The 15,700-nt window shown below is 37.8% G+C and overlaps 1 protein-coding gene across 4 annotated transcripts in view; it reads right to left on the reverse strand.

Moving 5' to 3' along the window:
* Positions 1-1,068: 1,068 nt before the first annotated feature.
* zbtb34 (zinc finger and BTB domain containing 34) overlaps positions 1,069-15,700 on the reverse strand; it is a 44,734-nt gene continuing 30,102 nt past the window's right edge. For all 4 annotated transcript variants that reach the window (XM_043720233.2, XM_087998400.1, XM_043720234.2 and 1 more), the window contains one exon: positions 1,069-7,465. In XM_043720233.2, coding sequence (XP_043576168.1) covers positions 5,911-7,440 — 1,530 coding nt within the window. In that variant the 5' untranslated portion in view covers positions 7,441-7,465 and the 3' untranslated portion in view covers positions 1,069-5,910. The remainder of the gene's footprint in view (positions 7,466-15,700) is intronic.

Here is a 15,700-nt window from a genome sequence, read left to right on the forward strand (position 1 = left end):
TTTGCAAAAGCTGGACCATTCCCTTTGTTTTCAGTGATTGAGCCACTTTTGGATCCAATTCACCACATTTCTCATGTATCCCAAAGGCTTTTTCTTATAGTGAATCTCAGCAACATCATTTAAAAGTTTTAGATATTGCTATGTTGGACACTGTGTGTAAATTGTCTACTGTATCTCCTGTATTACCACACTTAAGTTTCAAAAACTGGAAAGCAATCAAAAGGTGACAAAGTCAGTTTCTTTTCTGAGAGCATTTTATAACAGCTAAAAATGCTCACCAAAACAGAAAAAAAATTAACTTCAACTATCCAGTTCAGACGTAGTCTGAAGAACATGACAAGATTAAAAATCCATGATGGCATTATAAAGAACCAGTTTTGGGGATTCATCAACACTTATATCCAAATCCAAGTCTGCATATTCTCAGTATTTCTCTTTGGAAAAAAAACCCTTACATTATTAATATAAATACCAGAGATTTGTTTGTCATCTATTAATAAAGAACTATACTCATGTACCTTAATAAATCAAAAGTTAAATATTAAGCAAGTTTCTTCTAATCATATTACAAATTTTCAAGTTTACTTTTTACTGAAGTTTGTTTGAATTTTGCTCATTCATTACATGGCAAAGTGAGGTACTTGATCATGGGAAGAATGAATAGGCAGACCCATTTAATCCTTTATGTACCTCCCTGGTTAATATAGTATGAACTGTAACTGCATCATGCTTTCCAATGAAACGGAAGTGTCAACCAGTCTATATGAATCTCACAATCTATCTTCCAGTCATTTTTTAAACAAAGAAGACATTTTCACACTTCATCTTTCATTTCTCTTAATCAACAGGCTGCACAAGCTTGGAGACAACTGTGCATTGCTGTCACAGCTGATATGTTCACAGCAGTTGCTTCCTCACGATGCTTTTATGGCTTTGTGGCGTCTATGAAGCCTGGTTATACTTTGGGAAAAAAAGTGACTTTGAACAAAGTGAGCATGGGAGATGAACATAGATATTAATCATTCAATTTACCACACTATAAGCTAAGTGGAAACCAAACAGTTGGGGTTCTATAACAGCAAAAGGTTTATTTACAAAAACAGAAACTTTCCATTTAGTACTCTTCAAACAATACAAAAGCTGTTTACAAGCAACAAAATGGAAACACAGAAAAAAGGATTATCAAAACAATAATTAAGCAGCACTGAAATATTAATTGATCACAGACACAGCTAATAGGATAAGAGAAAACATATACTTTTGAATAAATATTGATTGCATTCATGCTAGAAAATACATCCATAATGGCTAGTTATCAACTGTCAGAGCATCAGCTTTACATAGCTTCATTATTTCACTCACTCATGGATTATGGCCTGCTAAAGAAAATCTCCAGAGTTTTAATAAGTGAACAGCACATTAATGTCCTCTCTAGATACTGACAATCTAGCAGCCATTTTGTAGCTCTTTGAGATCACATCCACAGAACTTAGAAAATTAACTTGCAAAACAAAATCTGCTCTGATGATGTCAAATCATTTCCCTTATATATAGCTCTGTTACTCTTTCTCAAAAAGCTCTGTTCTAACTTCTGCAATTGCTTCATGGAACAATCAAAAAAAGCTTATTGAGATATACTGCTTAATAAAACAGTGGAATACATTTTTGGTTGCTTCTGACACAATGGTCCTAAACAGATTATACACAGTAAATATCAAAATTAAAAAAATGCACTATATCATTTGAAAATAGCTTATTTAAAACTGTGTCTATTGTGAATGTGTGTTTATTGCACTAATATTGTCTGAGTCAGGGTGTTTAAGAAAGTGTTAGGTAGATGTCCAATATAGGCTCTGTTAAAAGTCTTTTTTATATTATATACATACAGCACCTCTTAAATGCTTAATGGCAGCTAATTTAACTACCTTCCTGCCCACCAATCCAGATTTGTATGTTGCACTATTCTATGTAATTGGTACCTGTGTCTCTGAACTCAGATCTGAAATTTACCCAAGTAATGCAATGAGTATGAAATATGTTCCTGCTTGTTTCTGACTTCATTGACAGTATTATACACATTTTTATTTAATGCAAAACAGGTTAACAATGAACATTTCAAATGTCATCTTATTATGATTTCCTTTGAGCATGAATGAGGGGATGGTTGGGAATTCATCATTGCTGAGTCCAACAAGCAATTCTGTCTGAGTTCAGGCAAAGTGCAATAGGGTGCCCATTTGGCATTGTAGCTCAGAGTCTGAGAAATTCAAAATGGCAGATCAGGTTAGGCTCATAAAATTTTAGCCATGCACAAAATATACTAGACAGAACAAAAATTTTAATAAGTCAAATTTGTGCTTTATCATGATTAATACAGTTAGTTCTGTTTTAGAAATTGTCATGACAATTGCGAGCTTCTTCAGAAAATAAAATTCCAGGAATAAACTAAGAGACAAAATGACATCACCAGTTTAGCTCTTGATTCATCCAAAGTGTTAAATCAGTATGTTCTATTAAATTATAATGGATTAGCTGGATTTTAGAACAGATTAAAACTCTATAGGTTTCCTTAAAGATTACATGCATTCTAGAAAACATCAACTTCAATCATCCCATCAATACTTTGGAGTTGACTAGAATTCCAGATTGATTATATTACAGGGTTCATATAAAGAATTTATATAAACAAAAATTTGAAACAGTACACACCCAAATATTATTTATATATAAAATTGTTAATGCTGGTTCAATAAATAATTCTAACCTGATCTAACAGCACCATTTGAGGGCAAATACCCCAAGGAAGGTAGGTGAGGCTATACATAACCTCAACCCTTTTGGAGTTTGTATCCTCTTCAAACTTTAATAACCTGAAAATCTGTATGTTAAGTGTCCACTGATCCAGGATTGATGGTAATCAAAAAGACCACAGTTGAGTACATACATTTCCAATATACAACTTCCATTTGAATACCAAAAAGGGATTGGACTATAACCAGGTAATAAGTAAACTGTTTAAGTTTAGTAGTACTACTTACTTTTTCTTAAACTAGAACATCACAGCATGTATATTATGGTCTGAGAGTGGATATGATTCCTAGATGATTCTATTACCTGGCTCGTATAAAGTAATATGGACTACAGAGTAATACACACCAACAACTTTCCTATTTGAAGATGGAGAAAATCTACAGTTCCTCCATTCATTTTTAACTTTTGTATCTGCTGATACAATTTATTAGCTCAGCATGGTTAATAGATGTAGCATGTGTTCCTCAATTTATTCAGTATTCTTGCAGATTAAAAAGGATGTAAATAATGCATTATTTGATTGACAGGATTGTAATGAATGATTAGATGAACTCATAGGTCTTCTTTTAAAATCAGAGATCCAAGTGCGAACAGACCCAAAAATCTAGAATGAATACAGGACCAGGTAATTTTTTCCAGGACTTATTGAGTATACACATCCTTGCAGAAAGCTTTTTCATGATTAAAGTAAAACAACTTTCTCAAATAAATCTTTTATAAAAGTGTTCCAATTAGTACCGACTCTTTTCAAAAAGGTACAAGTTTAGCAATTTTTTTCCCTCTAAAATCATACATCAGAAGCCTCAAGGTATTCATTTATAGGCCAGATTGGGAATATATGCAATTATACCCTTAAACAAATAATTCTAGACTAGTTCATTTAGCATACCGTATACAATAAATGTATTCAAAACACTATTCAGGAGGAGTGTGCGGAAGGGACATTTGCAGGGTGAGAAGGGTTATCTTTTTCTAATAAAGATGTTCTACAATGATCTTGTGTGAATTGCAACTGTTTATAAAGTATCTGCAAGTCACATATTTACTTACTTTTAATATTAGTTTGATTAATCTTTGATCCAAAATTCAGCTCTGACTTGGAACTGAATTTAACTTAAAAACCTAGAAACTTCCCTACTGATGTCATACGAACTGACAGTCAACCTTCTTAAAGGGTCAGAAGTAGCTGAATCCAAGTGTTTCAAACCCAATGCAAAATGAAAAGAAGTTTTCCAATGATCAAAAGACTAAGATTTTTTAAATTAAACTTAGTACGAGCATTTTTGCAGACACAATTATATTTAAGTGCTGGACCGAGAACACTACTAGCACAAGATACAGCATGGTAATTTGAAATATTAATTTCATAATTTAATGAATTGTCAATGCTATATTATGTTCCCATCAGCAATCCTTTAAATGAGTTAGCCTTTTAACAAGGACATGCAGAGAAGAGGGACTCATAAATATTGGTTGAGACTGAAAGACTTTGATCACAGAAGTACTTGAATTGTTTGAATACCTTTCTATAGTAGAACATTTAACAGTCTTCTGCTAAGAATTATAATGCGCATAAATAAAACTGTTGTTGAATGGCAAATACAATGCCTACATCTATCTTTTATTTTAAATATTGCCTTGATTTCTCTCCCTACAAAACTTCTAAACTGACAAAAGTTGTGTGTTGTTGAATTTAGTATTAAAAACCTGGAAGTGCACCTACCAACAGAATAAGCAAATGACCTCAATGAATAAAATGTGGCTCGGCAAAGTAAACATATAGTTAATTAAATCCGACCTCTTCGGTATAAATTGTAATTCCCTAAATGTGAAGATAAAAGAAGCATTCCTCAATAACCAAGTTTTTAAGATCAAAAGAATAACAGAATAACTCTCTAAAACACAGAAGACACCACTGGAGAAGAGGCAATCCTGCCCCTTCACCAGGCCTACCATGAGTGAAAATAATTGCTGTCCACTTGACAAATGCCATTGCCCTGAAGATGCTGGGTACATGCCTGATCAGAGATGGGCGTATGCTAAAAGTCCAATCCTAAAGTACATTTAAGATTGCATTCATTTGAATATATTGACACGGATACATTTGATTATAAACTAAAGCCTGAAGGGCTTTAATATCAGTCAAAAAATGTGTGTAGAGGTCTTTTGCAAGAATGAATTAAATGAATTAAAATATAGTTTATCGATGAAACTAGTAAATATGACCATTAAGCATTCAAACTATTCCACACAGCAGTATAACTGTAACACTGATCAAAGAGAGACTGGATGAATGGTGTACAATTTAATAGTGCAGGCTGAATCAAGCCAATTGTATAACAAAGTCTTGCTTGGTATCCATGTTATCACAGCTACAGATCCAGGATGAAATCTGACCTGAGAATGAGTTTTGGAATATTCTTAGAAGAATGTTACATATGGACTGAACAGTAGAGGGTGCTCATAATGTGTGCCAGCACAAACTGGAATCCTCAGTCAATTAATATTTCACCAAGTTATTGATTAAAAATAAATATCAAACTCATCACAATTGCAAAGTCTGATATCTGCCAGGCTTCCAATGCTGGCCCATTGAAGAGTTCAATTCAAACCTTAGGCCACTACATTGTCTTTAACCTTCATTGATAAAATCATTTTGTGAAATGGAACACTGGACTAAATAGCATTTCTCACTGCTGTGTGAAGTATTATGGATGCTTTGGCTGGTCACATGGACTTTTAGTTACTATAATGGTGCTTCATTGTATTATCTCACGCACATTTCTTCCTGTTACCATAACTAATTATCCTGATTCTTCTCCTGAACATGGTAATTTATTTTATTTTTTATATTTATATTATACACTGTACCTTTAATCAGGCAAATACTATCTTTTCTGAAGTACTCAAAATTATCAATTTTCAGGAAAAATCGATACAAGAAAAAAATAGAACTTGATTGGGGAAAAATAGTAGTTTCATAACCAGAAACATTATATAAATGCTGAATACTTGTGCTACAAAAAAAACCCCAAAATACGAATATTGTAGCATTATTTCTAGCTGTGCACGCTTCTGGCTTTGTTATGCCTAAGCTACTCATTCAGAAATATGTGACAACGGAAGAACATCCTGCACTGCAGTCTCCATGTTGGTTTCTTCTGAGGGAGAAGGTTCATCACCTTCTTTTTGTTCTATATGTGTGTCTGTTCGGTCAGGTGACTCGACTCGTCCTTTAATTTCAGCAGCGCCAGGATGGTTTTTCCTCAAATGTTGGTTCAGAGTGCCTTGGAAAGGGAAACATTTCCCACAGATCTCACAGCGGTATGGTTTATCATCCGTGTGCCCGCGAATGTGGTATTCAAGTTGGTCTTTCCGTGTGTATTTTTTCCCACAAAAACGGCAGACAAAAGGAGTTATTCCCATGTGGAGGCGCATGTGTCGGTCAAGGCTCCCTTTCTGGTTGAAGGATTTTCCACAGTAGATACAGATTAATCTTTGATTATATGGAAACCAGTGTTCCCTTGCATCATGGTCATGGGGATTACTCTCAAAACCTTGCCTGTTCGGCCCACTATCGCCATCAGAGGACTGACTAATCACATTTTGTCCTTCATTCTGTATCTGTATATTTCGTTTAAGTCGGCCTCGGCCTCTAAAATTACTAAGCATAGATCTAGAGGGACTTGAATTTGTGATGCAACCATAGGTTGTCGATAAGCCAGCTGACTGTGATGCGGGTTGAGATAGTGAGAAAGCCTGCTGCAGTACTGGTCCATACGAGCTGACATTCACCGCCACCATTCTGTCCACATGATCGCCATCTACCATTTCTGTATGATATCCATCATCACCCACTGACGAACTATCTGAACAACTTGGCCGATCGGATTTTTCCATTTTGACTTTGACCTCTGTAATCTGAGCGCCGATTGGATTAGTCTCCCTCACTATTAACTCTGCTTGTTCATGATCACCTTCAATTTGGATTTCGTGCTCAGAAATACTACCGCTGCTTCCAGGATCAGAGTGCCTCTCCTCCATAGTCCGATTCTGAAAACTTCGGTTTGGTGTGGCCTCCATACGTGGCTCATTAGCAATTGTTGTCTGCCGTACTTGACCATAATATGGAGGAGAAATTTCAACTGGATTTAAGAAGCGGCTATTGCTGTCCCTAACCCCATTGCGATTTCCCTGATTATCATCAGTACTGACAACTACAGAGTCAATACTCACAATACTGAATTTCGAGTGAATGCTCTCCAAGATCTGAGTACATTTGTCAATTATGCACTGCATCTGAAGAAAGCTTGCAGCAGTAAGAAAGCTAACAACATCTTTCAAGTGCAACGATAGTCTTCCAGTGTAACAAAATGAAAGTAACTGTTCAAATACATCTGGATTTTTAATAACTGATATTGATAAACCACTCATGGTGCTCAGTGCTGAATGATCACGGAAATATGGGGAGCTGGCAGCAAGGACAGCCTTGTGGGCTCTGAAAGGCTGACCCTGAATATGAACAATAATGTCACATAACTTTCCTTGTAAGCGTAGTTCATTAAGTTGGCTCAGGACACAGTTGCTATACTCAGGCACATCAAACTGGATATAACCACCGTTATCCATTTCTGCTATCGCCAATCTTGAAAACCTGTGAGGGTCACAAAATGGAACATATAAAACTATTGTACACAATCATTAGGGAAACAAAATCAAACATTTACCTTGCACTAAATGGAAATTAGTAATATGATGTCAAGGTATTAAACTGTTAAAAGGTACACCTTAAACTGGTTAGTTCATGCAAACTAATTGCTCAGCTCTTAATTACTACAACAGCATGTACAAATTACCCAGAAAAGAAAATGTCTCCTAAATGTACAGCATTACAAAAAAGAATGCATGAGGCCAGGTGAACAGCCAGAATGAAGCTTGAAAAAAAAAATGCTAAAATGAACAAAAGTAGAAGTAACACAAAATCAAGAGCAAACTGAAAATATTTTTTAGAATATTTAAATCTATCTTTTATAACTTGCAAGCAAAGATAATCTTTTGTTAAATATTGTATGTTTATGGTTAAGAATAAAGCTAATCTTTCCAAATGAACAAAAGCCACTTTTGCTGCAAGTCATTTTTTTTGTTTATTTTTCCCAAATCCAAACTTTTGGACATATGTGAGGATGTATTCTAAAGATTTATAATGCTGCAAAATAATTTTGGTTTTATATACATATCATAATACAAATTAGGCTTGTCATTTGACACTTTTTTAAGCAGTGGCATGACAAAGTGAAGTCTTATGCAAATTCTGTCTATATTTGTGTCAGAAATAGCTCAGACCTGTTTTCTTTAATAGTGCAATTAAAATCAGTTTCTTGTGGTTTTAAAGGTGTTGAGACCAACTTCAACTAAAAGCCTGGATAAGATTCTTTTTCTTTGTAAGGTAGTTGGAAAAGAGAGATCACTTTATACAGCTTGTGGTTAATATATGATGAGGTTCTTTTGTTTTTATGCATTTATTCATTCAGAGAATGAAGGAGTCTCTGGCTAGGCCAGTATTTCTTGCCCATCCCTTGCCCAGAGGGCAGTTAAGAATTAGCCACATTGCTACGGGTCTGGAGTCACACGTAGGCCAGACCAGATAAGGATAACAGTTTCCTTCTCTAAAAGACATGAGAGAACCAGATGGGCTCTTCCCCCAACAATTGACAATGAATTCACAGTCATCATAATTGCAGATTTTTACAGAATTCAAGTTCCACCATCTACCATGGTAGAATTCAAACCCAGTCCCTAGACATTATCTGGGTCTCCAGGTTAACAGTCCAGCGATAGTACCGCTAGGCTGTCACCTCCTGTATTAGCTTAATTCAACCATTAGACCATAAGGCATAGAAGCAAAATTTAGACCATTGAGCCTGCTCTGCCTTTCAATCATGACTGATTGTGTCTCAACCTTATACTCTGTTACTCTTGATCCCCTTGATACTCAAGAACCTATCTATCTCAGTCTTAATTATATTCAATGACCTGGCCTCCACAGCCTTCTGAATTCCACAGTGAATTCCACAGATTCTGGCTGAAGTAGTTTCACCTTAACTCCGTTCTTTACTCTAAGGCTGTGCCCTCGGATCCTTGTCTCTCCTACCAATGGAAGGACCCTTTTATCCTCACTCTGCTTTCTGCCAGACAGCCAAGCTTCTACCTGTGATAGCCTCTGACACCACGGGCCCTTATCTTACTCAGTAGCCTCCTGTCCGGCATCTTGTCAAACGCCTACTTGAAGTCTGGGTAGATAACATCCATTGGCTCGCCTTGGTCTAATGAGCTCGTTACTTCCTCAAAATATTCTAGCAGATTTGTAAGACATTACCTCCCCTTGGTAAAACCATGCTGACTTACCATACACTTCCAAGAATTCAGAAATCTCATCCTTCACAATGGATTCCAGGATCTTACCCAAGACTGAGGATAGGCTAATCGATCCGTAGTTTTCCGTCTTTTGCCATGCTCTCTTTTAAAATAGGGGTGTCACGTTTGCGATTTTCTAGTCCTCTGGACCCTCCCTGATTCTAGCGATTCCTGAAAGATCACCACTAACTCCTCCACTATCTCTTCAGCTATCTCCCTTGGAACTCTGGGGTGTAGTCCATCTGTCCAGGTGATTTATCCACCTTCAGGCCATTCAGTCGGTAATGGCCACCATATTCAGCTCTGCCCCTTCACTCTCTTGAATGTTTGGGATATTACTTGTATCTTCCAACATGAAGACTGACGCAAAGTAATTAACTAGATAGGTGGTTTACAATGCAGAGTGGGCGGCACGGTGGCACAGTGGTTAGCACTGCTGCCTCACAGCGCCAGAGACCCGGGTCCAATTCCCGCCTCAGGCAACTGACTGTGTGGAGTTTGCAAGTTCTCCCCGTGTCTGCGTGGGTTTCCTCAGAGTGCTCCAGTTTCCTCCCACCATCCAAAGATGTGCAGGGTCAGGTGAATTGGCCATACTAAATTGCCTGTAGTGTTAGGTAAGGGGTAAATGTAGGGGTATGGGTGGGTTTCGCTTCGGCGGTCGGTGTGGACTTGTTGGGCCGAAGGGCCTGTTTCCACACTGTAATCTAATCTAAGATCATTCTGCTATAATGGTACTGGTGTAACCCTCTGCAACCTCACACTATAGATAATGCGCTACAGCACAATAAGAAACTGCTACAGAAATCACACTGTAGAAGACTGCACTATGGAAAACCCAGTATTCCAGTTCAGCAGAAAGTTCATGTTATGCAAACAATGACCAAAATTCATCAATCGCATTATAGCCAATTTGCGCTGACAAAACATGTGTCAACAACATTCCTGCAATGGCTAGTGTTATCACGAAGGACTCTCTTCCTCAACCTTTCTCCTTCCTGAGATTCTCAGATTAAACCACCAACTAATGAGAAGGCAGCCCTATAGTCCAGTTTACCAGTGCAAATGATTATTTCAACTAAATATTTGAATGGCACCACAAAACTATACTACATAAAAAGTGCACAAGGTAGAAAATAAACCTTATCACATATTTAGCATTAGCATTATACCAATGCATCATAAACAGCACATCTAAAATTTAACCACAGCCTTGAAGAAACCTTGACTGCTAAACGCAGCACTACTTTAAATCTCTGTTCTGTTCAACTGTCGCAAAAGTTTTTACATAATTTCTCAAGTAAAATTCTCAACCGAAATAGCTCAACACTGAAAGTTTACTGTTTGGAAAGTACAAAGGTTATATTGTATAAGGTATTTGCTAACTAGGATATATCTACACAGAGGAAGATGTTGCGCCTCAGCAATGATAGCTCAAGTGAATAGTACCAAGCAATCTCAAATCAATTTAAAGTAGCCTGGCAGGCAGTTCTTCCAAACGAAGCACAATAATTTCATTTCTGGCCATTCATTCCCCCCCCCCGGGGAATTCTGTACCATCTAGGTAATGTCCCATTTTTAAACAGCTTTTACTCATTGCACAGAGATTCAAGTTTGAGTTCTGAGGAAGGATCATTCGATCTGAAACGTTAACTCTGATTTCTCTCCACAAATGCTGGCAGACCTACTGAGCTTTTCTAGCCTTTTGCTTTTGTTTCTGATTTCCAGCATCTGCAGTTCTTTTAGTTTTGATTCAAGTTTGAGGCTGTTTTAAGTCCTTCAAACTATCAAAATCAACTGCAGATGTGAGCACTGGCAAAAGATGAATCATCAGGCAAAAAGAACATAAATAAATGCAAATTTAAACCATGTAGCCCTTCTCACCTGCTCCGCCTTTCAGTACGATCATGGTAGGTTGTCTACTTAAATCTCTCACTATTGCCACACTCCCCAAGTTCAAGAAACCTGCCTTGCATAAGCACTTCTCCAAAGTGTTCACATAGCTGAAGTCTCTCATTCTTGACACCACAGTGAATCTTCTGCATAAAAGTATTAGAAATGGGAACATATCCCTCTAGGTCTGCTCTATCATCCAATGTGGCCATGGTTGATAATCTGCCTCAACTCTTTTCCCACCAATGTCCATATGCCTTGACCTCCTGAAGGCCAATAATTTGTATCTCAGCCACATCCTCAATCCTCTTAGGCAGAGGGTTTTCAAGATTCACAACCTCAATTTCTCATTTCAGTCCTAAATGATTGGTGCCTTATCCTAAGCCGTACCCACTTGTTCTAGTTACCTCAGCCAGGGAAACAACCTGCACATACCCTGCCAAGCCACTTCAGGTATCCTTCATTCCTATGCATTATGCTGAATTTCTTACGGTAAATCATAAGACAACTCTCGCACCTTTGTAACCAATCTATGAATTTTTATTTGTCCCACCTCCAATGTAAAAATTTCTTTAGATATAAAGGCTCTATGTATGGTCTAGCAAAAATCCCAGCATGACTTCCATATTTTTGTAATCTAATGCCTTTGTTATAAAGGCCTACATGCCACGTGTCTTCCTAACTGCTTGCTATATCTGAATGCTATCTCTGTGCATATCGTTTGAATGCATCCAAGTCCATCCAAATATCTTTCACAACTACTTTTTCTATTCTGACCACTAATTCACATTATGCTCCAACTGTAACATTGTTGCTGACTCAGTAACCTTTCTATATCAGTTTGCAGCCTGTGTCCATCCTTACTTTCAGAGATACATTAGCACTTGGAAGCAGCACAAAAAGAGAGAGACATGGGGAAGAGGCAAGTGTCCAGGTGAAGATGATATAATCAGAATAACCATAAATCAAAATACACTTTTTCTTTGATAATACTCTCCTTGAAAGAGATAATTAAGAATGTCTTTAGCACTCCTTTTAAGAGCATCAGAACAAAGCAACTGATTCTGCCATTCAACTTGATCACAGCTGATGCTACCTCAACATCAACTCCACTTTCCTGCCCTCTCACCATAACCCTCTAACCCATTACTAATTAAAAATGTCTATCTCTTCCTTAAATTTACTCAATGCCCCAGCATCCATGCTGGAGTAGTGAATTCCAGAGATTCATGATCCTTTGAGAGAAGTAACTTATCTCTGAATTAAATCTGCTGTCCCTTGTCCTAAAATTATGACCGCTCATTTCAAATTGCTTTTATACTATTCCTTTGCAGTATATGCCAAAATTCCATTTGCCTTCCTTATAATCTGCTGTAAATGCTTGCTAGTTGTCTAATTTTGGCCCATTCACCTAAGGATGTCTATTTGTAATTTTTTTTACTGCAACTTATTTTACTGTCACCTGGCCAGCAGTAGATTAATAACTTGAAAGAGGCCTGTGTTTCCGAACAACAAAAATACAATGTGTAGGCAGAGGTGTTATGTAGGATGGATTATCAAATCTACAAATTAAACTGGCACAGAACAAGATGCACAAAGGACAATACAATGCTTCCACTGTGAGCCACGTCAGTCAGCAGAAACATGTTTCCAACTTCAATATAAGGACCCATCCAATATTAAATGTCGACATTATTGCAGTGAGAAACCAAATAAATTTAATTACAATTAAATTGTCTTGAAATTAAACAAATATTGCACACTCACTTTCTAGAAAAGTTTTCCTCATACATTTTTTTACCTTTAGTTTTATGATATGCAGTTAATAATTGGCCAAAAGTTAACTTGCCAATTGATCTGACCACCTGACAAAGCAATTCCCTACCCCTCACCGACACCAATCCAGCAGACCAGTTCAAGTTACAACTCAGGAAGGGGGAAACGAAACAGAACTGAAATCCAAATGAAGTACATTCATAGCACAATACCACAATAATTAGCAAATTGCTAAAATATCAATTTGGTTTACTATAGACTGGTTAGCCTGACCTCAGTCATTGGTAAGATTTTAAGAGTCCCTTATTAAGAATGAGACTCTGGAGTATTTAGAAGTGTGTGGTAAAATAGGGTTGAATCAGACGTCTGCATCAAGGGACATTATGCCTAACAAATCTATTAGAATTCTTCAAGAAGGTATCGAGCAAGTTATGAAAAGGGGAGACAGTGAATGTGATCTATTTGGATTTCTAGGCAGCCTTTGACAAGGTCCGCACAGTGGCTGTTAAACAAGATAAGAATCCATTGTGTTAGGGGCAAGGTCCTGGCATGGATAGAGGATTAGCTGACTTAAGTGTGAGGTTATGCATTTGGCAGGAAGAATAGAACCATAGACTATTTTCTAAACGGGGATGGACTTTGGAAATATGAAACACGAAGGGACTTGGGAGTTCTAGTTCAGGATTCTCTTAAGGTTAACATGCAGGTTCCGCTGGTGGTTAGCATTCACTTCAATAGGGCTAGAATACAAGAGCAGAAATGGACTGCTAAGGCTGTATAGGCTCTGGTCAGACCAGAATATTGAAAGTAGTTTTAGGTCCCTAATCTAAGGATGAATATGCTGGCATTGGAGGGGATCCAGAGGATGTTAACAGGAATGAACCTGGGGATGAAGATTTTGACATATGAGAAGCGGTTGAGGATTCTGGGTTTGTACTCCATGAAGTTTAGAAGTATGAGGGTGGATCTGATTGAAACGTACAGAATATTGAGAAGCACGGATGCAGTGGATGTAGACAAGATGTTTCCATTAGGAAAGACTAGGACCCGAGGGCACAACCTCAGAATAAAGGGATGATTCTTTAGAACAGAGACGAGGTGGAATTTCTTCAGCCAGAGGGTGGTGAATCTGTGGATCTTATTGCTAAAGAGAGCTGTGGAGGCCAAGTCATTGAGTTTATTTAAGACAGAGATAGATAGGCTCCTGATTGGTAAGGGGACCAAAGGTTACAGGGAGAAGGCAGGAGATTAGGTTTGAGAAACCTATCAGCCATGATCCAATGCAGAGCTGAATTAATGGACGGAATTGTCTAATTCTTCTCCAATATCCTATTGTCTTACAGTTCTTTCTTGATACCTCAGTGGATACCAGCCTCACCCTGTATGTAACTTCGCCACAAAGATCAGAAAAATCTCATTCAAAACCTCATGTGTTCTGGTTTACCTTACCTAAGCTGGGATACTGCTTAAGTCTGCCAAAATTGTCCAAGTGTCCCTGACCTGAGGAGATGAAGAACAAACTCAACCATTTGTTGACAACCCTGGTGGAAGTATGCACATGGGATTTAGGTAATTGGCCTCTAATTGGACGCACAATCCTGTAGCTTACAGATTCTCATTTAACTAACCTCACCGAGGAAGGATAATCACTCAGATTAGTTAAAAATGTAATGGGAAACACAGGGAGAGAGAAATTTGGGGAAAAATCAATTTACTTTATAATCTTTTTTAAACTGACCACTTTACATTTATATGCTCAAAGAATGACTTAGTTTCATTCATTGACAGTGCCTCGCAGATGGCTCTCTTCCAGTCTTGGTGAGTCCCTAGTTGGCTGTAACAGACACTTTCATAGGCTCTGTTACAGCTGGTGCAGTAGGTGGTCATGGAAAGTGGTGGGTGGAGTATTGGTATCGCAGTGCACTCCTTATATTGTTTTCACTTGGTCTCTGCTTCTCCCTGACAGCAAAAGTGCTCAACACCTTTCCGGATGCACTGTCTTGGGCCAATGATTCCCACATGTCTGTGGGAATGCTGCACTTCATCAGTGAGCCTTGACAGTATCACTGAAGCACTTTCTCTGTCCACCTGGGGCTTGTCTGCTATTTCTGAGCTGGGGGTACAGCACCTGCTTGGGGAGTCTCGTATCAGTCACTGCAGCCGATCAAGGGCGGTCAGTGCCTCAACGCTGGAGATGTTGGCCTGGTCAAGGACACCAGTGTTAGCGAGTCTTTTTCCCCCCAGCAGATTCACAGGATCTTCTGCAGGCAGTGTTAGTAGTACTACGAGGTATCCGCTGCAGACTGTTTTATTTAGTTTTATATTTAACATGCAGCCAGCTTCACAATATTTGCACTGCTGGAAACAGCTCGAATTAGTCTAACATTTAAGCAGCTGGAAAAGCTCTCATGGCACAGTTTCAGTGTCCCTGCTTCTGAACTTCTACTATGCCTTCGAAGGCCTGATCAGACTTGGTATTGTTGCCTCCACTGTTAAACAGCATGTATATGCTCACTCATGGAACTGTAATCAGTACCTTAAAAATAACGTAGACATACAAAGATTGTATTGGAATAAAACAAAACAAAAACTGATAATTGTTCTAAATTGTTAACCAGCTTGACAAGGGACATGAAAAGTACTGTATACACATTTGCTGTGATCACATAGTCCTCAGAAACAAAATAGGCCAATCTTCAGGAACACAATTTATTTTTCTAATTATTATCCAGAATTTATGTATATTGTAAAACCAAACAGAAAAGTGCATGATTGGCATTCAAGGTTAGATCCATGTTTCAAGTTAGAT

This window comes from Chiloscyllium plagiosum, unplaced genomic scaffold (assembly GCF_037043375.1).
Source record: "Chiloscyllium plagiosum isolate Xiang-an unplaced genomic scaffold, Cpla_swu_hap1 HiC_scaffold_21, whole genome shotgun sequence".
NCBI classification, from domain to species: Eukaryota; Metazoa; Chordata; class Chondrichthyes; order Orectolobiformes; family Hemiscylliidae; genus Chiloscyllium; species Chiloscyllium plagiosum.